The 26,394-nt window shown below is 39.3% G+C and overlaps 1 protein-coding gene across 3 annotated transcripts in view; it reads right to left on the minus strand.

The window, feature by feature from the left end:
* Positions 1-26,394, minus strand: part of MPP7 (membrane palmitoylated protein 7) — a 163,007-nt gene that overhangs the window by 89,238 nt on the left and 47,375 nt on the right. For all 3 annotated transcript variants that reach the window (XM_032474025.1, XM_006176676.3, XM_032474026.1), the window contains 2 exons: positions 5,218-5,295; positions 2,800-2,880 (listed from right to left, as the gene is read on the minus strand). In XM_032474025.1, coding sequence (XP_032329916.1) covers positions 2,800-2,880; positions 5,218-5,295 — 159 coding nt within the window. The remainder of the gene's footprint in view (positions 1-2,799; positions 2,881-5,217; positions 5,296-26,394) is intronic.

Consider the following 26,394-nt stretch of genomic DNA (forward strand, 5'->3'; position numbering starts at 1 on the left):
AAGGAAGGAAATATTTTCATTTACTCCCAGGACAAAAAAAAGTGGCGGATCATATTCTGAAACAGCTTAAATCTTATTTGGGGACTGCACTTCTTAAAAGTAATTACCTGCAAAAGTGAGGCTCAAAGGGATGCTGGTTCATAAAAACGATTTCAAGGAAAGCAATGTTAAATGTTAGATCAAACAGGGAAGAATGATATTTTCTCCCCAAGACTGGAGAACTAGAAATTGCCACTGTCCATGGCAGCACCATGTGTCTGCAGTCTTACCCGCTTTCTACACATTATTCCCCGAATACACACCTCCCGTGCTGACTGCTTACACAAATATGAAAAGTTGACAAAATTATTCATCTAAAGTATTTCTGCCGTAAGAAAGTTTAAGTATTCAATTAGAAAGTTTCATACCACCATAAAGGGAATGAAACCCATATTTTCCCTCCTTCCGTGTAGGAGTTTTTCCCTTCCCGACTGTGTTTCTTTCCCATGAGTCTCCTTTATTGCTCACACAGAACAAAATTCTGGTCGCCAAACGTGTGGGGTCTTTCTCCACACCAAGCGATCCTCTGGGACACCACGTGGGTGTCCTACCGTTCCACGCAATTCTGATGTTGTCTCCCTGGAGACAGCATCAGATCCCACAGGTTAAGGGCTCAGTCCTACAAGACTGCCCCTCCCGCCACCCGGACGCACTGCAGACAGCAGCCACAGGGCCAGGCTGTCACCTGCGCTTCTGACCAACAAGCTTCAGATCGGAAGTTCCAACAACCCCCTCCTTGGCTTAAATACATTTGCTCGAGCAGCTCACAGAACTCAGGGGAACATGTCCTTACATTTCCGTTTATTAAAGGGTATGATACAGGAACCAAATGAAGAGCTGGAGGAAGAGATACGTCAGGTGAGGCCTGGGGGCAGGAGCTTCTGTCCACATGGACTTGGTGTACATCACCCTCCAGGCCCATGGACGTGTCTGCCGCCTGGAAGTTCTCTGAACACCACGCTACTGGGATTTTCTGGAGGCTTCCTCACATAGGCATCAGCGATCCTTAACTCATCTCCTTAACTCCATCTCCAGCCCCTCTCCCCTCGCTGGAAGATAGGGGGTGAGGCTGAAAATTCCAAGCTTCTCATCCTGGTTTGGTCTTCCTGGTGTCCTGCCCCCAATCAGGAGCCCACCTGCAATCAACTGATTAGAACAAAAGATGCTCTGGAAGCTCTTATCACTTAAAAACGTACAAAGGGCTTTAGGAGACCTGCGTCGGGGACGGTGTTAACGACAAACGCTGGTCCAGCAGGTGCTCCTGGTGTTGCCATCACTTAGGAAATTACCTGGGGCTTTAGGAGTGCTGCGCCGGGAGCCTGGGGCAGAGATGCCTATAGCTACGTCTTCCACTATGTCATAAGCGACCGAGATCACACCTCCCTCTCGCGCTAACGGCCAGTTTCTATCTAGTATAATCACTTCATTATTAGCTATTCAAACACTCTTGAACAGAATACCAAAATCACATTTTGTTTTGCTTTGGGGGGGGGGGTCAGAAACATTCCTCTTTAATTTCTAACATTCACACCGAGACAACATCCCCAAAAAGGGGCTGACCAAGCGCCTCCTAGCTACCGTCACCATGCTCGGATTAATATTAACGTCCAGGTGCAGTTTAAGACCAGAGGGAGAACTCTGCAGAGCATTCATGAACCTCCTTCTCGGAGCCCTTCCCTCCCCTCGCACTCTGTCTTTAGTACCAAGCAACCGTTCTGCCCTCATCTCATCCTTATTCTTCTAGAACTAAAATTCACTCCCTCCCCCCTGCACCAGTCAATTCCTCTCGTGTTACTAATCACAGTTCATTTACCCTTTACAGCAGTCCACTCATGTATTTCATATTTACTCACAGGCATCATAGTCAGTACATGTTTTCCCTTCATCTTTTGCTTAATACTTTTTTTTTTTTTGAGTAATTTAAGACTTCATTGAGCAAAGTTCCAAAGGAGATTTTTTAAGGATGTAGAAACAGTTTTCACATCTAGGTGGACACATTCATTCAACTGTCTACATGTGCTTAACAGAAATCATCATAAGATTACTGATCATTTTCATTACATAACTACTAACCCCAGTGTAATGCTGACTCCTGGAATAGTTTTTTACACACAACTACAGTAGTATCAAATCTAAAATATATAGGTTATAGGATCTGGAGCATTAATGACCTCAGGATTAACAGGAACATTTCCTATTGACTACTCACATTTGGAGGAAAAAGAAGGGACAGACTTGGGAGGGAAACAGCAGGGAGAATTGAAATGGCTCTACCAATATTTTACTGATATTTACACAGGAAAACTATTTTGCTCTGTAAAATGGGAAATGTATTTAAACACAAATTGGTGGGGGAGAGGAAGGAGAATGCTGAAAGGATCCTACAGAAAAAATAGATACTGTTGTCAAATATACTGGTGCACCATTAACCAGACGAGTAAAACGAACCTACACAAAATCACTAATAGGTTCTGTATCCTGTATTCTTAACTTCATTTAAGAGAAAAATGACCTTGAAGCTCCATCGTATTGGCCAACTTCAATATTGAGCTTCCCAATTTAAGTATTTTTATAGATTCTCCCAATATTATCATCAAAAAGCTCAACTCTTTTTCCTTAATGGGATTTAGGGAATTAAAATACTGTGCCCTCCTTGAAAATACATTTCCTTGAAAACTGATGCTCGACACAAAATTCATCTCAAGTCCCAGAAGGTGGCCCTTTCTGGAGCTATTTATTACAGGTGTCGCACATCCTCACCTTCACATTGGGCTTTGACAGGAGTCGCAACAGCTCTCTGATCTCACCGTTTAATGGCTTGTTCTGAAGTTCCTCCGCCAGCTGCAAGGAAAGCACATGGACACACAGAACGGTTAGTGAGAGCGCAGAGGCGCTCCACGTGTGATGACTGAGACTCTCCCTCGCTACTTTCCAGTGATTAAGGAGAAGTCAGCATGGAAGAAAACAGACAATCCATCACTGCTGGTCTTCTGAGGCTCTTAGCAGCCCTGATCTCAGCCCAGGCTCTCAGCTGAGTACAACTCAAGAAACCCTGCTACAGCCAGATCATGGTCTGATTTATTACAAGGAGGGCAAATCCTGGCACTTCATCTACAAAATGGTCTTTTGCATGTAGACAAAGGACCACTTGTAAAAAGGACTGGATCGAGCTTTGACGCTGGAAAAAAGAAAAAAGAAGGAAAAAAAAAACAGAAAAAAGAACTTCTCAATGAGGTGGTGAAGTCCACAGGGCTTCCAAAAACCCACAGTAGCGTGCTGTTTAGAGCTAGGGTAGAAAAGAAATGAGAATGCCACTAAAAGAGCAAATGATCTGAAACTTTTATTATGTTTACCTACACAGTCTGTTAAGTATAAACCAGGTTAATCATAAAGTGACTTATAACAGGTTGACAACGATATGCTGGTACCAAAAATGCTGACTGCCCTCTACCTTCGTGATCATAAACTGCCATTTGCTGGTTCTGGCCTAAAGAAAAAAGCAGAACTTTGAACCTGCCTCATGTTCTTTATTAAGAGGTCTCCCCATCAAAATGTCTATTCGATTTTTAGGTTATAGGAAGGATCATATCATTTTTGTAAGAAAAGCAAGATTCAAATAGAAAAAATTCAGGATTATGAAAAATGCAGCACACAATTCAAAATACCTACCTATATTGTCATTTAAAAACCCTTCTTAAAAACTTGCACAAAAATTTCCATTTGTCCCTATTGTTTCTAACAAGCTAAAAAAAATTGTTCTTATCTCTGCAAAGGACTTTTCTCTAAACGAGGGGTATAATGTAAATTACACACACAAAATAAAATCAGATAAAATAGATATATTTCCTGATTACACTTCAAAAAGTGTTTTTTCTTTTACAAGATAACTTTTTTTTTTTAACAGAATTTCTAATTTACAAAAAGACACAAAGGGCTCTCTGCACTCTTGAATAAAACATCCGACTCTATTGCTCTGAAGAATTACAAAATGTTAAGCTTATATTTACATAAAGTCTATAAAAATGCAATACTGTCATAACATGATCGGGCCTCAATTACACTGGTCTAAAAATAAGTATTTCCCCAAACCCTCAACAGTAAATGTTTTAAAACTGGTTTGTAAGGCTTTCTCGGGTGTCAAATGTCTTGGCTGTGCAAGGCAAAGGCACGTTTCTTCATAAACCATGTATATTACAACATCCTTGTAATACGTAATCTCTGTCGCTACAAATGGAAGAAAACATGTTTGAGGACTAAAGAGATTAACATACAACTCAGAGATTTATTATGCATGTTTTGCTTTCTGAATTGGAACACACGGTATTATCACAGAAAATCGGCCTCTGAAGATGGTCAATTTTTTTTCATTACACTTACAGCCCTAATAACGAAACTAACTTTAGTTTGTTTTATCATAATCACGTAAAAAATGAGTAAGCAACAGACAGGCTACAGGGTATCACTAAAGGCAGCCTTCACACTGCATGCATTTCTTGTCTAGCTTTGTGTCCTTTATAGTTTATCCAGGTGTGGGCTCAGTTCATCCGAGTCCGTAAGTTAACAGTAAGAAACAGCAAGTTAGTTCCCTCCCCCAGATTTAAAATAAAATTATAGCTACAGGAAATTAACTACTCCATCAATGCCAACCGCTGCTCAGATTGAGTCTTTGGTTATGAAGGTAATTTAGAAAGGTCTAATATCCATAAATCAGGCTTTATACTGTGCATTATAATCCATTTTAAAAACAATCCTGTCTTTCTATGTACTTCATATGTCTCGTTCTTACACTAGGGTCTGTCATTTTTAGTACTGTCAGTGACAGAGTCCAATCATTTGTCTCTATTTCTCCAAAGCATTTCTCTTGTCTGTGACTTTCTCCAAACATTAACCACTGACAGCGTTTCTCTACCCATAGAGACACAGCCTAAAATTTCTATCATGTAGTCACCAAGGCAGGACAACAGGGTATCTCCATGCACAACTTCTAGGACAGGAGAGTGAATGAAAATCGGCAGAGTCTCAGTGTAAACTCAGCGATGACAGGGCTTTGGGAAATATTTCCACCTTCTCTTGGTTTTCACTCCTAGGATCACATGCATCCGTCTGCACTGGGAGGGGCTCTGCCTCAGCCGGGCTGGTGGGGGAAGAGACCCACTGAGCTCAGAAAGGCACACTTACGTCATCAGCCAAGGCTGCCGCGCCGTGGAGGATGGGCATGGGGTTCTGCTTCTCGTAGTAGTGAAGCTTCTCATGAATCTGGGAGAAAAAGCAAATGCATCTAAGTTCACCCACTGGCGAACAATCCGAGACATTTAAACCCTGCAATCATTTTCAGAGAAATTGATGTCCTGAACATTCTAAACAAACATTACCTACTTCTATAAATTGACAGATGACAAACAGGTGTGCTAATTCATCTATTGCTGTGGTTTGGCGTTTGTAATGTGAAGTCCAATGGGAGAGAAGTCATCATTACACTGAACCCACGTAAAAATTCAAACTTTGTCCCCCGCCCCACCACCGCCAAATAAATACTAGCTTTATAAAATCTTTAATTTCTAAAACATAATTGCTTCAATACTTCAAGCAGTGGTTGTAGGTTATATTCCTGCTAAAAACATAAATGATGATTAAAGCAAAGCAAGAAACTGGCAGTCACATTCTGACCGTTTGGTTTGTAATAACGGCCAAGAGCAAAGAAACAGGTGCTGTGCGGACCTGAGTGCCAGCACTCCAGGAACACCTTACCAGGCGCTGGTCCCTTCACTTATTATTCCTTTCTTCTTTCTTCAAATTGTCAGCTTTCCCCCCTAAATTCAGATTTCTCCAGAACAAAGGGATTTCTCCTAACTAGAGGCATTTCTCATAACTACTGAGCTTCAATATTGTACATACTGTGAAACAGTGAAATGCTATTAACACAAGATGATTTCGTCCTTCATTTCCCATCACCAATGCCCAAGAAACACAAAGGCGAAAGATAAATTTCAAGGCATCACAAGACAAACTGAGTCCCTTTAAAAAACCTAGAATTACAATTAGGAGATGAAAGGTGCTTTGACAAATTCGTTGACTGTCGGTGCCTAAGTTTCATCTATTTCAGCCTTTATACAGGTGCCCTGAAAATTTTATGCTTGAAAATGTACTTTATCCTCTTCTTATTTACAGTTGAGGGAACTGACCCCCCTATATATGAAAAACAGGTGTACCTCACGATTTCCTGTTTTTAATAGGTTTCAAGTAATACATTCTTTAAATTATACTCAAAGCGGATCAAACTCTCTTGTAAAAAGCCTGGAAGATCGATTTTACTTTGATTAGCCAGATGTCATTGCTAAGAGAGGATTCTATTACCTTTCTGGCAACCTGGTCCATAATGCAGAGCATCAGGGAAAGAATTTTGACACTTATGATCTTACCAGAATGATTAGGGCAGCATCTTTACGTAATATCTTGGAAGCTTTCAACATTTATCATAGTCAGGTAATAAACAAATGTTAAAGAATACAAGCTATGGAATAAGGAACAGTGGACTTGAGAAACACTATTCAAGTATAAGTTAAAATAAAACCAAGCACCCTAAAAGCTAAATCAATTCTGCTTAAACAATTATCAAGAATTAGGTCACCGGAACATATACTATCATAGAAAACTGAAATTACCCTCTCAGGAAACTCATCTCATTTTATTGCAACGACCTGTTTAAAGGTCTGCTTTCTTGCAATAATAAACACCAAGGTTGCGTAGGCATCACAAGGCACTTACCACGTGCCTGCACTACCTGCGTGACAGTCATCAGCACTGCTACTGCAGTCTGCAATGCGTTTATTATTTTAGTTCTGTAACCCGCCACAAGAACACTGAAAGGGAGATATAGCGCTGTCATTCCTTTTTTTTTTAGGTAAACGGATGCACAGGAGTTGAATACCTCGCTATGCTCCTACAAATAGTCAATGGCAGAGCTGGGATTTAAAACTCAGGCCATCTGGCTCCGCGTCAGGGCTCTTCATCACATTGCTCTCCTGCCTCTCAGACCAACATCTCCTGCGCTCTCCCCACTGACCTCACTCACTGATGAATGAAGGTGACGGCAAGGCGGCTGGCTAGTTCGGCGACAAATCCTGATGGCTGTTTCCAATGACTGCAGGATGGTTGGCAGGTCCTGTCCACCCCCTCCCTCTTATTTTTCCTTTCCTACGGCTTCTGATTTTTCCAGAGATATCAAACTACTGTAATAATAACCTCAAATTACATGCCCCAAATCAATACATTTTTTCTCCATTTGATCTGCTTCTTCTGAGTGTCTTTTAGAAACAGGTAGCTTCCTCTTTTGACATCATCTTCTCTAGATCTTCACCCAAGTAATATAAGAGCCCACCTCTCCCTTGCCCATCCCTGGACTTTGTATTGTATCAAGAAAAATTGAAATGTTTTTCGAGAATTTCCAAATGCTGGCAAATCCTCTGTCCAGCTGTGTGTCACTTCAGTACATAATTTTAAAAATTAAGTCAATAGCAAAGTAAAACTTACTCTAAATAATTCTGAACTGTTCACTGTTACCAAAAATATTGAAATTCTGCTTTGTACTAGGATTTATAATACTAGGAACAAAAAATTAAAACCAAACTGATTTTTAAATTCTAATATAATAAACAGGTAACATGTACAGACTTTACCCCAAGGTTGTCCAACAGAACTTTCTGTGATGTTGCAAATGTCCTCTGCTTGTCCAGTGTGGTTTGTCACTAGCCACATGTGGCTTTTGAGTACTTGGACTGGGGCTAGTGTACCTGAGGAATCAGATTTTTATTTTAATTAATTTAAAGGTAAATACCCACATGCGGCTAGTGGCTTCCACACTGGATAACAGGGCGTCGCTTTATATTATCCAGTCTGTCGTTTCCCCTTATACTACAGAAAAGTTCACTCTGATACAGTTTGGCAAATTTCCTTGAGTTGTAACACTGTGGAAGCCAGTAAATGAATATATAACCAGACATGGCTTAATTATCAATAAGGCAAATTAACATCTCTTACTAAATACCGTGCAGAGCCAAATCTGCGAAATTTCATTTACTTTAACTAAACCGTTCCCTCTGCAGATTTAAGTAATAAAAGTGGACTTCATTTTTCTCCCTTGATCAACAAGAGCTGAGGAGAGAAAAGATTCAGGGTAAAAAAGTCTGGAGAGAAGCAAAGGCTCTGGTTACATTAATTTCAAATGATACAAAAATATGCAGTTATTCAAAATTAAGACCCTAAAATAGAATGGCATGTACTACAATGTTTAAAATACACTATTAAGAAAAAAGGACTGGTAGGGAGGGTAGAACGCATGCTCAGCATGCATAAGGTCCTTGGTTCAATCCCCAGTTAAAAAAAAAAAAAAAAGAAAAGAAAAAAAGGACAATTCAAAACATATACACTTGCTCTATTCAATAGTTTCCATAAGGGTTTGCTTTTTCTATATTTATACTGATTGATTTCTACTACATTTATAATCAGAAGAAGTCAGTTCAAATAAAAATCGTTTCTGTAAGTAACCAAGTCTTATCAGAAAGCTGTAAGTACCTTCATCTATAAGTCACATCTTGAAAATAAATGTCCAATTTTTGCCAGGGAATCTGGTGCCAATAATCTAATTTTAGTACATGTACAGCAGAAACTGCTTTAAATAAAGCTTCAATAACAAAAGTATAAATAAAGCTTGGCTAGTCTCAGCACAGTCATGTTTTAAATCTCCCAATGATGAATAACTGAAAAACACAATCAAGGTTATTGAATGACATTAAACGACTAAAGACCCATCCTCCCATCCCCTTCTCCTCCCTCTCCTGGCAGGGAAACGTTATGCTGAAAGTGCTGGATGCACTCCCATACATGTTTTTAAACATATATACATCTATAAACAATACATGCTATTCTATTCACAATAGCAAGGAAAACAATCTAAATGTCTACTGACAGATGGACAGATAAAGAAGATGCATTATGTGTGTGTCTATATAGACACACACACAAAACAGAATATTACTCAGCCATAAAAAAGAATGAAATAATACCATTTGCAGCAACGTGGATAGACCTAGTGATTATCATTCTAAATGAAGTAAGTCAGACAGAGAAAGACAAATATTTGATATCACTTATACGTGGAACCTAAAAAAGTGATACAAATGAACTTATTTATGAAACAGAAATAGACCCACAGACATGGAAAACAAACTTATGGTTTCCAAAGGGGAAAGGGGGAGGGGTAAACTGGGAATTTGGGATTAACAGATACATACTACTATATATAAAATAGATGAACAATAAGGGCCTACTGTAGGGAACTATATATCTAATGTCTTATAATAACTTATAATGGAAAACAATCTGAAAAAGAATAGATATATATGTAACTGAAGCACTCTGCTGTACCCTTGAAACTGTAAATCAATTCTAACTAAAAAGACAATACATGCTATTACTGTTTTAAATGTACATAAATGGCACTGTTTCCTTTACAACTGGATTTTTCATTCATTACTATATTGAGATATCTGGGTTGATACATGTACATCCAGTTCACTCATTTTGACAGCTATATAATCATATTAATGAACAGTAGTTTATATATCCATTTTTAAATTGAGGAATACTCTGGTTATTTCCACTTTTTTGCTATTAAATATCCTTCCACATGACTCCTTCCTTCACTGGGGTGGATGCCTAAAAGTGTTTCAGTGTTTCCTGTGTCCCCGTCCCCTTGCTAATGAAATGGATATGAAATGGAAAATGTCCCTAAGGTTTTAATGTGTATTGTCTCCTATCTGTGATTTGTCTTTTTAACAGTTCCCAAGGAAGAGGCAAGTGCTCTCCAGTATCAATTCTCTCCCTTCACAGGAACTCAACTGGAGCTAGAAAGTGGAGGCCAAGTCCAGGGCTACTTTCTTAAGACATCCACCTTCTCCCCTCACCCTGCAGTGAGATTAACACCCATGATTGGTTGACAAACGGGAGACCTAAGTGTAAGTTCTAAGTGTCACTTCTAGGCAGAGGCCTTGAAGAAACCAGTCTTGCTTCCTCCATACTCCTCCTTTCCTCCAGCTGGATGTGGACTATGACCAGGACCTTGAGAGACAGCAAAGTCACCAGACGGAAGGAATCTGAGTCCCCAAAATACCTTAGGGACGAAAGGAATGCATCAGTCTCAGTCTCGCAAATCCCTCTTAACGGTGACTGAGTGAGAAATAACCCTCTATGGTCCCTGAACTATTAAGAGATTTGGGACTAATAGTCAACTGTTCAACTGGCCTTAAATAAGACAGCGGCCCTTGGCAAACCAAAGCCATTTTAATGCAGCCAAATAGATCAAGCTTTTTCTTCATGGATATGCATTTCATTTCTTAAGGGAACATCCCCTTTCCTAATGTAATAAAGAGCTTCCCCTGTGACTTCTTTCAAGTTTGACAGTTTTACTTGGTACACTGAAGTCTTTACTCACAACCTACAAGGAGCTCTTGACGTTTATCTTTTTCCAAAAAGATCTGATCCTTCCACACTGATGGGTAATATGACTGGCTACTTACCAAACTTACCACATACTCCCACATGGGCTCTCTCTTCTGTTCCTTGGTTTGTCTCTCTAAACCTATACCATTCCTGTATTTTTATCTATACACTCCTGACATTTAATAAGGCAAAACTTCTTGGCCCTTTATTCTCCCGCAAAGCTTTCTAGATCCCACACTTCACAAAAAACCAAACTGGCATGGCGGCTTAACCTCCTTAACTCTCTGCATTCTGGGCATTTTCCTGAAATCTATCTCCTAATTCACTTGGCTGTCTTAGGCTGTGTCTCATCCCTGAGGAACCCACCCACCAAGTTTTTGGGGTTTTATTTTTGTTTTTTTTAAATGACTATACTTTTTAATCCTGTAGTTCTGACATCTCTTCTGACATCTTTCTGTTCTCTTTTCCCAGCACCTAGTGTTTTATAATTGAGGCCTTCTTTTATGGCTAATATCAGTTTAAATGCACTTATTTTATAGGCTGTAAGACTTTTATTATATAGAGTGCTTAGCTGTTAATCTTGCTATCTGTGACGCCTGCTGACAGGAGGCTGAAGATAAACTGTTTTCTCAAATGTTCTGTAATTTGGGGTTGTTAGTGAGTCTTCAGTGGGGCATTATATGAGGGAATTCCTGGGTGAAAAGTAGATCTTTTCAGAAATATTTTTTATTTGCTTCCGATGGGTGACCTTGGACTATCGCTGGCCCCTTTGCTAATTTCACAGTTCAGGACTCTTGGGTTTTGTAGAGAAAAAAAACCCTCCAACCCCAAGTCACGGGCCAACTGGTGCATGGTTACAAATTCTTCAACTAGACTTGCGTCTGCTCCTACCTAATCCCGGGAAAAGCTAGGCCAGATTCTTGACCATCTCCCAAGAGAGGTACCTGGAATTTTTCTCAGCTTCTCATTCACTAACAGAGTAACTAACCCTAGAAAAGCAGCCATTCTATGAGCGTCTCAGTACCCATTCCCCACGTTGGCCACGCCCAAATGTCAGGAGAGTGACCCCTCCCCCACTGCTGGCCAATCTCTCCAACACAGCCGCAACCTAAACTCAAGCAATTACCTGTAGAGCATTCAGTTTCCTCTTTGTTTCAAGAAAAAGTGGATTTCCCTTACTTTCTTACAAGCTAGTAATGCAATTAAAGAATGTTCGCAATTACTCCTCCAGAATTTCTAAGTACTTACTGTAGGAACTAGAAGGCTGGGTTGTTTATGTAATGTTAATTAATTCTGGCATCTAACAAGATAGCACCCAGTTTCCTTGTGCAAAACTATTACAAAAGGAAAAAAAAATCACTTTTTACTTCCAGGAGGAGATTCTAGGTACCTTTATACTTAAGCTATCATGAGCTGTTACGGTCATTTGACTTGCAAGATCCATCCTGGTTTCTACATGATCTCAATGTTTTGTTTTGTTTTAAGATGCAAATAATAGTTCATCTAAGTTGCACAAACTTTTGAATGAAAATTACTTTTGCGGGGTTAAAGGAGATCCTTCAAATGCTTTTGTCTTTAGACCCTCCTCTGTATGAGGTAGAGTTTATGAGCATACTTTTGCTTAAAGCACAGTTAACAAACAGAATTTTGAGGCTGTGACTTTACTCAAGGGGCACAGCCAGAAAAGGGCAAAAACAAAAACAAAAATGCCTTCCCATAGGAAACCCCTAGGACCTCCTGGTACTCTGCCTGCAATTCAAGCCAGAGCATCTATAACACTGCTGCAAAGATGAATAACACTCATAAGGGACATGGTATAAAATGGTTACAAACACCAAAGACGGTTTTTAGGCTTAAATTATAAAAAGCAACAAACCATCAACCTTTTGATTTTGGTTAACTACATAGTGATTTTATTTGAAATCACTTCCCAGAACCTTCTCCGTAGATCAGATTCCTTGAGTTCCCAGAACAATATTCTACAGACAGTAGCCAGGGCATTAAATGTTCCTTTGGAATGTTTCAGCGATTCAACAAAAACTGAACTTGAATTATCCATTCAGGAAGTATATAAATGGTCCAATGTTTGTACATACCACTTTGATTTCTCCTGTCACAGCACAGTGAACAGATGTGCCCTTTTAAAAACCTGTTTTTCAGTAATAATTGAAGAACTGGAAACTGCTAAATATTTATCAGGGGTTGGTGGATATTATTACAAATGGCAAATGGGGTGGTGTGAGATCATGAACTTGGACAAGTTTCAGTACGCAAGCAGCAATCAACGCTGTCATGGGCTTGTTTGTAGTTTACATTTAAACGAGCAAGCACTATAATTACAGACTTAAAAGACAGTCTTTTAGGAACAAAAGATGGAGTAAGTGGTCTTAAAAAGTGGCAAACTGCATACCTAGGGTGCACGCTGGGGGATGGGTGGTCCTCCGCAGATCACAGCCTCCTGGAAGCTATATGCAAATTGTTTGCATGTATTTTTCTAGGAAAATATTAAATCCAAAACTTCCACCAAAAACTCAAAGGGGTCTAGGATCCCAAGAAGGTTAAAAACTATTATTTTAGGGTCCCAAATACAGATGGATGACTCATGCCAAGAGGTTTAGACCTTATCAAAAAAACAAACAGACAAAAAACAACAACAACAACAAAATGCTGTTAGAGAGGAGAGACAGTACCTGATCTGTGCTTCCTTCCGTTTCCCTTGTAGAAATCGGGGGAGGGGGATGGAAACAGGAAACCAGTTAAGAAATTCCAAGGGGCTTGTCACTGCTCCACACAGGTTACTTTTAAGATTCCTTGGCCTTTCCTTCCTTCCATGCAGCAGCTCAATGGACTCCATCACCTCCCAGCAGCCACCACAACTACCTCCATCCCCAGTCTGCTGTGAAGTGGGACAGACACTCCCCCACAGTATCTGCAAGGGATTGGTTCCAGGAGCCCCCGCGGACACCAGCATCCTCAGATGTGCAAACCCCTTATGTAAGACGGGGTGGTACTGGGAGTACAGCTGGCCTTCTCCATCCTCGGGCTCCCCACCCGCGGGTTCCCCATCTGCAGATTCCACCCCAAATTCCCAGCTGCTGTTTTTCTTGCTGCCCCCAAAGATAAGCATATAGGTTCATTATGTTTTAGGGATTTTATTGCTACTCACATGGGGAAAAAGGACAAGGGCAAAGAAAAAAAAAATGAAGACTGTATAACATTTTCAGCTGCTAAAAATAAAGTGTCAATTTAATTTATTAAGAGCCTTGAGTTCAAATATATCTAGGTTTAAATCTCCAGTTCTGCCCCTTACATGCTGGTTAGACAACTTACTTGATCTTTGGATGGAATGTTTATGTTTCTCCCCAAATTCGTATACTGAAACTGATTCCCCATGTGATGTTATTAGGGGGTGGGTCCTCTGGGAGGAGATTAGGTCACAAGGGCAGAGACCTCCTGAATGAGAATGGTGCTCTTATAAAAGAGACCCCAGAACCCCTCACCTCCTTTCCACTCCATGAGGACATGCAACAAAAGAGCAATGTCTATGAATCAGGCCCTCGCCAGACCTCAGATCTGCTGGCACCTTGACCTTGGACTCCCCAGCCTCCAGAACAATAAGAAATACATTTCTGTTGTTTATAAGCCCCCCAATCTACATATTCTGTTAAAGTAGTCCAAAGGAACTAAGTAACTTTCTAAACCTCAGTTTCTTCATATTCCGAATAGGATAATAATAGTACCAACTACATAGGGTTATTGCAAAAATTAAAATAACCATTAAAAGAGCTTCATGGTGTCTCTAGAAAATAGAAAATACCCCATACTTGCCAGTGTATGTCCTGATTCTCCCTCAGACCCTCCTCTGACATTCCCAGGGAGAGGACACGTTAGTTTCCCCTTGATACATCACATCACACACGTGTAAGATACGACGGATGCCTAAAGATAAAATCAAGGCAGAATTACTACCTCTGCTCAAGTGGAGAAGATGCATTTCTGAGGGACACTGAACTACACGACATCCCCTTACCATTTCTTCCAAAACGAAGTAAAAGAAAAGGACCTCGACGAAGGCAGTGACCATGGGGTTAAGAGAGCCTGAGTGGACACGGGAAAGGCAGAAGGTAAGTTTGACCACAGCAAGCATCAAGTGATGGACAGAGTGAAAGATCAGTGCGATTTCCAGGCAGAATGTGGTTTGTGATGAAAAATGTGGATCCATCCATTTAACTTGTGCTAAAAAGGACCTGTCTTAAAGCAACCATTACTCTAGTTACCCTGTTCCTAAAGGAGAAAGTTCTTTGGGGAGAATAAAGGATGAAATCCTCACACAGAAAAAAAAGTTGAACAGCCAGATGGAAGGGTTCTCGGGGAAAAGAGTAATCATCAGAATTATTGCAAAGACCATTCAGAGCTAGCTACCAGAGTCAGCGACCATCTCCCTGTGGGGATTTAAAGACCTTTTGCCCACCATCCCAAGTTCTGTCAAAGCTGACAAGGAAAATGCAACATTTTGAGATGAGCTGGTGTCTGGTAGGGAACGTGCAGAGTCCACTCCAACGTGACCGGGTGGAAATGAGTGCCGGCCAGGAAGCAGACTTCACTCGCAGCGGAAACACCCAGCGGTCATAAATTAGTTGTCATTTCCTCACTCAGATCTTTCCGTGCCACTGCAACTGGCTGAACCGTGGGTTTGAAGCCCACGGGTACAGGGAGCCAACAGATCTTTCTTTAGTTCATAAATGAAGGTTAAAACTGTTACCAATTTCGCCTTTTCCCCATCAATCAAAATAATTGTATGTAATAATTACATTTATAAATTTTTCAAATATATCCAATTCGGTCATAGTATATTATCTTTTACATTAACTACTGGTTTCCTTTTACTAACATTCTTACTTCTGTCTCATGAGCTGAGGTTGACCTGTAACTTTCCCTCATTGTAGTGGTACTGCCTGGTCCTATAAAGGTTGTATCAAGTCCCATGGAAAGAGAGAGGCATCCTCTCTTTCCTCTATTTTCTGGAAGAATATGGCGAAGACTGGAATGAACTGTTCCTTGACACTTCGGTAGAATCCATCAGTCAAGCCTTCCGAGCCTGGTGGCCTCTTTAATTTTGAACTTCCTGATTTTTCCTAACAATTCTTACATTACATTCCTAGAAATTCTTACGTTTCACCTAAGTTCTCAAATTAATTTCTCTAACATTATTCATAATATTCTCTACTGTTTTTAAAGTATTTTATTTATTTGTTATTGTATTATTTATTTTATTTTGGTGGAAGTCAGGGGAAGCAATTAGGTTTATTTATTTTTAGAGGAGGTACTGGGGATTGAACCCAGGACCTCGGGCACGCTAAGCACACACTCTACCACTGAATTATCCCCTCCCCCCTTATTCTCTACTGTTTTAATCTCTGCTGGATCTGTGGTATTCCTCCTTTCATTCGTTTTTATTTGTACCTTTTTCCCTTTTCCCTCCATCTGGCTATAAGACTGTCTATTTCATTAGTCCTTAAAACAACAGCAACTTTTGCCCCGACCGGTCATCTTTATTTTCCATTTCACTCCTCACCACGCTTATCCTCACTATGTCCTCCCTTCTACTTGAGGGGAGTGAGTGAGTGTTCTGTTGTTCTTTTAAAATTTCTTTAGCTTTTTTTTTTTAAACTTTTTTTATTGAGTTAGTCAGTTTACAATGTTGTGTCAAATTCCAGTGTAGAACACAATTTTTCAGTTATACATGAACATAGATATATTTATTGTTGGGTTTTTTTTTTTTTGGCTATGAGCTACCATAAGATCTTGTATGTATTTCCCTGTGCTATACAGTATAATCTATTCTACATTTTGAAATCCCAGTCTGTCCCTTCCCACTCCCTGCCCCCTTGGAAACTGCAAGTTTGTATTAAAATTTCTTAAGCTGACTGCTTCATTCACTATTTTTTATCTTTCTTCTCTTCTAACAAATGCATTTCAGGCATTTTATGAGTGACTCCTTAAAAACAGTCCACCTTTTGGGAATCCCCAAGTCTTGATATATAAACATCAGCATTCAGTTCTAAGCCCTTTTTAACTCTCAGTATGATTTCTTGTGTGGCCTATGAGTTATAGAACCTCATTTTACGCATTTTTAAGTTTTAAATATATGGGAGTTTGTTTTTCTTGTTGTTAACTAACTTCCACCTTAAATGCACCAGAGCTGGTGTTCGTTATTTATCTATTTTTTCTGAGGTCTTTGGCGGGGGTACTGGAGCCAGTGGACTACATTTCCCAGACTCCCTTGCGTGCTGTTGCCCTGAGAAGCCAACTTCTACAGTAATAAATTTGAGTTCGCCCTTTTAATTCTTTCAACCTTCTAACATGTCTGTAACCATTCCCTCCTCGAAATCACCTCTGTCTGAATTACTTATCGTGATTTTTTTTCCTAAAAAGACTCTGGCGAAGGGCCAGAGAATAGTCTTTAGGAAACCTAGTATTTGACATTTGTTGAGTCTTGCTTTAAGGACTTCTACATGATCAATTTTTATATGTGTTCCATGTGTTGAAATCCTACTGTGATGAAGAAGTTGAATCAGCTCTCCTTAATAAAATTTCGCTTATTTATTTTGAGGCTATGTTGTTGCATATATGCAAATTCAGAAGCAAATGGTTTTCAGTTTATTTTACAATGACCTTTTCCATCTCTAATGCTATAATGGTATTTATTTCAAAGCCTCTTCACTTTCTTTTGGTTTAATGTTTGCTCTAGAAATCAGTTTCTATCTTTTCAAATTAACGCTTTTCATGATCTTATATTTCAGGCATGTTTCTTATACATAGCATATAATTAAATTATATTTTTAAACAGTCTATCTCTGAGCTTTTATTAACTTAAAAGCTTAGTCACTTTTATATGTACTGTGACAACTGATATGTTTGGACTTTATTTTTACATCTCACTGTGTTTCTACTTGTACTACTTTTTCTTTTATCTTGCTTTTACTTTTGTACCGACCGCCTCATTTTTTTGTTGTTCTTTTTTTTCTTTTTTCTTCTTTTTCCCCCCTCTCCTACTGGTTTGAAACTTACCATCTCTATTATGCTTTTAAAGGGTCACCTTTCATTTTTCCATGCACATTTAATGTGAGTAAGTGAAACACCATCTTAACCTCCACCAAAAAGCACTACGTGGACTTTAGAACACACCCTTTCCCTCCCAACTCAAACGCTATTGTGTCCAAATGCGGTGCTCACGCATGATATCCCAGCTCTACTTTTATTTTAAACGGCCAAATCTGACATTTTAGAAGTTATCATCAACAATGTTGGTTTAGACTGACAACTGGTTTGGTTCAGGTTGGTTAGATTGATAATATTTTTCTTTGATCATCAATCCTTCCAGCATCTCAGGTCATCTATCTCCATTCAGGATTCCCTTCCTCCCTCAATTCATCCTTTAGAAGTTTCCTCAGCCTTACGTTGACCAGCCCTTTCTGTTTCCCTTATACAGCTGACTCTTGAACAACGAAGAGGCTAATCCACATATAACTTACACTGAGCCCTCAGTATCCATGGTTCGTCAGCATCCTTGGATCCAACCAACCACAGACCGTGTAGTACTGGAGTATCCACTACTGAAAGTATCTGGGTATAAGTGGCCCCGGGCAGTTCAAATGCAATTTTCAAGGGTCAACTGTGTACCACTTTTATTTCACTTTATATAGTTCTTGAAAATAATTTTCTAGATCTGTCTAGACTGATAGTACTTCCAGCACTTATTGAAGATTTTTCCTACCTTCTGGCTTATTTTTTTTTTTTTTTCAAGAAGTCCACTAATGGTCAAATTGTCATTCTTCGTCCTTTCTCTCCTGATCCTTTTATGATCTTCTCTTTCCCTTTAGTGCTGCTCTGTGGTTTCATAACCATGCACCTCAACATGGAGATACAGATGTATTTTTTATTAATTTTTGAAACGTATGTATTTGGGGGGATACACTATGCTTCCTGAATCTGTGAAGTCCTGGCTTTCCTTCAGTCCTGGAAAATTTGTAGCCTTTCTAGCTCCTGTTTCTTTAGATATATTTTAAAGCTTAGTAATTCTCTTCATCTCTATATACGCTGAATATAAGCCACTAAATCTACTGAGGTTTTTATTTCAACAATTACATTTTTAGAAGTTCCATTTTCCACTTAGTTGTGCCTGTTAATTCCCAATACTCTCTCACTGCAGCTCCTCTTTGCGACAGCATTGTTCCTATCTTTGCTTCCTCCCTTTTAGTTTCTAATTCAGGTAACAGGCTTAGAAAGGTGTTCTCTGACATCATTACATAACTGTTATGTAATAAAGCCTGATCACTCCGAGCTGATTGAAACAACGTCAGCATTCCAGCATGGTTGCACAAGATAAATTGTTAACAAAAATTCTGAGAATGCCACATTATATACAAAAAAAAAAGTCTACTGGATGTCAAGTAAGGTGACACATCAAGGAGATACTGAAGGGATTTAGGACAAATACTACTTTCTTGAAGTTTATAGTGTACCGGTTGGCTGAATCGACAAGCAACTAACTACAATTAATCATAGTTGTTTTAAATTGCTTTTTAACCAATTTTCTCCCCAAAAAGAAAATAAACAGATGTGAGCAAAAGAAAATAAAAATTAACGAAGTTAATGAAAACCAGAGCAGGAAAGTAGGGGACGTTCTGGATATGCTACCTCTTACTTGGTTATTTTTATTCATACCCTCAGAATCCCATGCTGTTGGAAAAGTCTATTTTCCTTACGTTTTGGTTTTTTTTTTTTTTTTTTTTTTAAGAGCTGAAGAAAAAAAAAATTCTGATTAGGCTCGGTGGCAGTAAGTGAAGGAGGCCAAACTGTGGAGTCAAGGGCACTTCAAATGAGGCCAGAGCTCTTTTAAAGTAAAACTATGTCCCCTCAATGGAAAGAGCAACCAAAACTTAGCTGGTCTTCTCTCCACATATAATAAAGCTTTTTAACAGGTATGTTGTTAAAAGAGCACGTCTGGGACCAAACCTATTAAGTATACCGTATTTTAAACTTGGCAGGTGAAGCAAGAATTTTATGGAATCCTCAGACAGACAAACCACTGGTGATGCCTGCACATGTTCTATGTAAATCTCGATTACGATACCCCATGCCTGCACTGAATTTCTCTCGCTCTGTTCAGTCTTTCTATATAGCAGACTGTCTCTAGTTTTATAATGCCTTTCCTTTCTGGCTCATCTTACGTTTTGCTGATGTCCTGTTCCAGACTGGGTCTCGTGAGAAAGAGGAAAGAGGGATGAGTGGCTCGCCTCTCTGTCTCATGCAGTTATTCAAGAACCAAACGTCTTTCCATCCCAGTGGCTCCACTATCCCCTAGATCCTTACAGTCCTTCCCTGGACACGCTCGGTAATTTTGCCAAGGCAGCAGTCATCACTATCCCAGCAGCACAGGAGAGCGTGTGCTAACATCTTTGCACATTTCACAGACTGCCAGCACTCAGATGATGCAATGTACTTTCATTGGCCTACAGAGAGGATGATGTCACAGACCTTGGCCGTACAGTTTCATGAAGTTGCAAGATACCAAATCAAACTGTCCTAATGAATTTCAAGAGCATATTTTACCAAAATGGAAGTTAGGACCTCAACACACCATGGATAATTTTTTTTATATAGTAGAAATAAATATATCACCAGGTAAAATTTGTGATTTAGAAATAGATACTGTTGGAACTGTATGAGAAAGCTTTAAAAAAAAAAAAAAAGCTAGACATGATTCAGTCCTCCCCCACTTCTGATTTATAGAGGAAGATTAAAAAGCTCTGTATAGCACATGCACAAACCTTATTTCATTCTAGACTCCTGCTCTGCCCTAGACATACTTGTATTTTATTTCTGCTTCTGCCAAAGCAGCTACTGTTCAGGTATCAAGATACGATACCAACTCAGATAATGTGGGTAGAATAAATATTTGCCAGTGAGAGGTGGCAGAAAATTGCTTTTCCAGCTGAGATGAAATAATGCTTTTCATCAAGTTCCAAAGAAGAAAAATAAATCTAATAAAATATTAAGGAATGCAATATCCCCCCCAAAAGGGCTTTCTGAGTTATAGAAATTATACCAATTACACTGACTGCTCCTTGTATATCTAACTACACACATTTGCCAAAAAAATGAGTCAGACTAGCAATAAATTTGTCTTATTCCTACATTTTTCTTTTAATCACTACCAACTTTGACTCTGTATTCAAAGTTACTTATTTTGTTGAATTATGAACATGGCATTTTCTAATCATTACTAATAATTGTAATCACGCCCCCAACATTGAGTGCTTATTACTGCCTGATACTGCTCAAGGTATTTCATGTGGATTAATGTTCTTTAATGTTTTCAATAATCCTATAAGCATTATGAAAAGAAAAAAAAGGACAAATGAACATAAATACAAAACAGAAACAGACTCACAGATGTAGAATACAAACTTGTGGTTGCCGGGGGGGGAGGGGGGTGGGAAGGAACAGACTAGGAGTTCAAAATTTGTAGATACTGACAAGTATATACAGAATAGATAAGTAAGATTAAACTGTATAGCACAGGGAAACACATACAAGATCTTGTAGTAGCTCATGGTGAAAAAGAATGCGACAATGAATATATGTATGTTCATGTATAACTGAAAATTGTGCTCTACACTGGAAATTGATACAACATTGTAAACTGACTATAACTCAATAAAATAAAATTTAAAAAATAATAATCCTATAAGCATTATGACTTTCCACATTATGGACTGTCTGTTTATCATTAGGTTTGGTTTAGTGGAAACAATGGCTTTGAATAATTTTTTTAAAAAAAATATAAGCCAAGGGGAGGGAGGCAAGATGGTGGCAGAAGCTCCTTTCCAAAAAGAGAGGACCATCGGACAGAGAAACTGTTGGAGGTAGAACCAATGTGAACAGGTCAGGAACACTGGAGGCACAGGAGAGAGAGGGCTCAGAGTCAGTGCAGGAGGGGACTGGAGAGGGCAAATTTCACAAAATCATAAAATGGTCCCTGCACTGAGAGCACCTTAAGGAAAAAATTAAAATTAAAATTGAAATTGAAATTAAAATTAAAATTTATATATATATATATATATATCACAATAGTAGACAAGGAAGCAAGAGGAGGCACAAATCTAGAAAAGTTACCCTCGAACATCACCAATCCTTACACAGCCAACTTCCTTCCATCCTCCTCAAGGTACAAGGAGACTCACTTCACTCAAACGGAGAGAGATTAGCACAACAAAAAGAATAACATACGGAAAAAACAAAGAAGATACACCAGAAAAACTGGACCAGAAAACAGATGCAAACTGTAGCTTAATATGTTAAACTGAGCAAATGGAAATCAAGAAAACATTGGGCGCTTTTAAAAAATAGCATGATCAGAATTAGAAAAGGCTCAGAAAAGTGATGAGGAAACAGGACCAGATGAAGAGAACCAGCACACGTGGGAAACGCTTGATCAGTGGTGCAGACTAAACCAGAAGCAGCACAAGAGACAAGGGAAGTTACCGTTAAGGGAAATAAATGACTGAAAGAAGAAATAAAATTTAAATCAAATAGTAAAGAAAAAAGATGGAAAAAAGGAATTCATGGGGAAAGAGATAAGAAGACTCATTCTTGTAATGCCCATTTAACAATGCACTAGAGGTCCTAGACTGAACAATAAGACATGACTGTATAAATAGATAAATGATGAACAGGTGGATGACAGTATAAGGATTACAATGGAAAAAATAAAACTGCCATTATTTTCAAAAAATCTACAGTAAACTAATCACATTTCTAAGTGAGCGTAGCACACTGCTGCTGGTGCTATACTGCATCAGTATATGTCTATGTACCAACAGCGAACAATGACACTGTATTTTAAATACCTAGGAAAAACTCTAAGGGCCTATAAGGAATTCCTGCAAATCAGTTAAGAAAAAGACAGTCTCAAAGAAAATGGGCAGAAGACCTGAACAAGCACTTCATTAGTTGGCCAAATGGTCAACAAACCTATGAAAATGTGCTCAATCTTGTTAGTCATCCTGGAATCCAGATTTAAAACCCACTGAAATACCACTACAACCCACCAAAGTGAGGTTAAAACAAAACAAAACAAAACCCCTTACTACACCGAGGCCCAGTAAGGATGGAGGCAGAACAGTGGCCAATGCCACAGTGTGGTGGGATTATAAACAGGAACAGATACTTTGAACAAGACCCTATTACCTATTACCGCCATTATTAAGTACAGACATTACAGAAACACGTATATAAATTGTTCAATGAAAACCCCATGTCCCAACAGGTCCATTCCTTAGTACGTATCCAACAGAAACATGCATGTGTAAACCAAAGACCGGGACAGCCACGTTTATGGCAGAAGCATTGGCCACAATGGTCAAAAACCAAAAACAGTCCAAATGTCCATCAACAGCTGAACAGATAAACAATGATATACTTACTGAATGCAATAGCCTTCAGCAACAAAAATAAATGAACTCATCTCATTCCAACATAAGTGAACCACATATAAACATCATCTGAGTAAAAGAAGACAGATACAGACATGCATTTACACACTGTGAAGTTCCATTAAAACTTCCAAGAAGAGGCAAAATGATCTGTGAAGGTTAAAGTCAGAATAGTGATTTACCCTCAGGAAGGAGAGATGGTTGTGAATGGGCATTTTAGGGGAATTAAAAAAGACTCCCATGAAAAAAAGTATGTGAACACATGATGAAAAGGGCTCACTAAATATCTGGGGAAACCAACACAGTACTGTCAACAGTGGGAAAGATTCTTCAAGGATCTGAAAATAAAAGAAAAATATCTTTTAATCATCAAGACAAAAACACATACAAAGGAAAAAAGTTCTATTGGCATCGGACTTAGGCAAGAAAACTTTGTGCCAGGAGTTGAAGGGGTAACATACTTAAGATATTCAAAGAAGAAAACTGAAACCCAGGATTCCAATTTCAGACAAACTGACCCTCAAATATTAAGACAATGACCACAAGAAAAACTTTTAGAACTTTTAGGAAAATTGTTCCCATGAGCCCCACCCAGGAGAAAGCTACTGGAGAATGAATTTCTGAAACAATTATAGAAGCTTCTGGATAAAGGTTAATGGTTACCAAACAATCTGTTTAACTAAGGCCAACTGGTGAGGCGAAAGGTAAAAAACAGATCTGGAAACAGGGACCAAAAAACAGAAAGGGAGAGCATATGTGGAAAATAAAATTAGGTCACTGATCACCCAACAGGCATTAATTGGCAGTAAAAAGATAGTACGTACATCAACTCAGAAGTTGGGAAAAGCAGAGTAAACGAGTGCGTGTTGCTCACTGTTAGGAACCAAGAGATAGTAGCTGAAAAAGAGACAGCCTCATTTCTGGGAATCTGCCTTAAAATACACAGGGGCAGGAAATGTGCAAAGTAAGCCTGAGACACCTTGTCAGGCCAAAAAACAAGGAAGCGATCCAAGTCCACATGAGCCAACTTGAAGGGGCTCCCACGGGCCAAAGTACAGGGTGATCAGAGCTTCACAGAGAATGACAACAACAGACTGACACCCACCAAATACATAAAAATCCCTGAGTTCATAATAAGACACACTTAAAAAAAAAAACAAAACAAAACAGAAATTACAGACTAACTTCGGAAAATGCAAGGGTACCGAAACCATATTCTGAAAATTAGTAAGTTAAAGGAAAGACTCAGGCATTTATCCTATGGCCCCAATATAAACTGTAACCTAAGAAATGATAAGGAAAAATTCTAACTCTAAGAAAATGATGAGATAAATTTTGGTATAAGCAGCTGATGGATTACAATAATGCCTTTAAAATTTATGGCTAACAAGTTGAGTGATTAACAACAGATGCACTAGGATGATTTTAAAATTAAAAATAGTGGCTATGTGGCAATCAGAAGACTGGAAAAGTGAAATTCTAGAAAGGGGAAGCCACAGCAGAGAATCAGAACAAAGTCGGAGACTGTGCAGGAAAGGACCCATTTGGCCCAGAGAACAGTGGGATGCTCAGCGCTCAGAGACGCCAAGCCTGAGGGGTGCAGAGCACCCAGATCCTGGGGTGGGGCAGGAGGGAGGTGTCTTCCTTCACCCACCCCCAAGGCCATGCAGCCAGCCACCTAAGTCCCAGGCAGCAGACCTCAGCTTTCCATGATGGAAAAGCCAGACAGTCTCTATATCCTGGAATCTACAACCTCCTGAAACGAATTCCTGCAGCTAAGTTTTCAGCCCTTCACTCCTAGGCTGGGTTTCTCCATCTTGACACTACTAATATTTTAGGCTGGACAATTCTCTGCTGTGGGAGGCTGTCCTGGGCACTGCAGGACATTAGCAGTATTCCTGGCCTGTAACCCACTCCCCTCCCTTCAAATCGTGACAATCAAGCATGTCTTCAAATATTGCAAAACTGCCTCCCTCTTCTTCCCAGTTCCCCTCAACTCCCCTCCCAATTTGAAAACCACTGTTGTAAAGAGAAGAGTCCACCAGTCGCCAGGTCCTGCTCGGCACGAGGATCAGCGTCTTAACACCTCACTATCGAACGTGGGCAGGTAACCAGCAATTCAGACATCTGGCAGAAGCCTTCAACAGGATCAACACCAAGCAGGCCAGGAGAAAGACAGTCCCACAGTAAATGAGGACTGAGAACGAAACACAAAGAATTGAAAATAAAACCCAAACCATCCTGCTGAGTACCCATCAACCAGCAGAGTAGCTTGGTTTGTTTGGTTGGTTGTATCATTGAACTACAGTTGATTTACAATGCTGTGCTAGTTTCAGGTGTATAGATTCATAGATATACTTATATATTCTTTTCTAGAATTCTTTTCTATTACAGGTTATTACAAGATACTGAATATAGTTCCTTGTGCTACACAGTGAATTCCTGTTGCTTGTCTATTTCATATACAGTAGTGTGTATCTGTTAACCCCAGACTCCTAATTTATGCCTCCCTACCTTTCCCCTTTGGTAATCATGTTTGTTTTTTATGTCTGTGAGTCTGTTTCTGTTTAGTAATTAAGTTCATTTGTATCTTTTTATAGATTCCATATATAAGTGATACCGTATGCTATCACTTCACTTGGTATGATAATCTCTAAGTCCATCCATGTTGCTGCAAATGGCTTTATTTTATTCTTTCTTATGGCTGAGTAGTATTCCATTGTATAAAATATACCACATCTTCTTTATCCATTTGTCTTTTGATAGACATTTATGTTGCTTCCATGTCCTGGCTACCTGTAAATAGTGTGGCTGTCAACCCTGGGGTGCGTGTATCTATTAGAACTAGAGTTTTCTCCAAATATGTGTCCAAGACTGAGATTGCTGGATCATATTTTAAGTTTACTTTTAGTTTTTTAGGGAACCTCTATACTGTTTTCCATAATGGTTGCACCAAATTACATTACTACCAACAGTGTAGGAGGGTTCCCTTTTCCCTACACCCTTCTCCAGCATTTATAATTTGTAGATATTTTGATGATGGCCATTCTGACTGGTGTAAGATGGTACCTGAGTGCGATTTTGATTTGCATTTCTCGCTGATAATTAGTGATGCTGAACATCTCTTCATGTGCCTGTTGGGCATTTGTATGTCTCCTTTGGAGAAATGTCTATTCAGATCTTCAGAAGAGCTTGATGTTAAGTTCACAGAACCAACCTGGGTTACAGGCCAGCTCCACCACTTAACTGGTTGTGTGACCTTAGTCAAAGCAGTGCCTTGTTCTTCTACTCTTCGTAATGGGGATAAAGATTCATATATATCTCTCAGGGTGATGGGAAGAACTGAACAAGGTATTTA

Source organism: Camelus ferus, chromosome 35 (genome assembly GCF_009834535.1).
Source record: "Camelus ferus isolate YT-003-E chromosome 35, BCGSAC_Cfer_1.0, whole genome shotgun sequence".
In the NCBI taxonomy this organism is placed as follows: Eukaryota; Metazoa; Chordata; class Mammalia; order Artiodactyla; family Camelidae; genus Camelus; species Camelus ferus.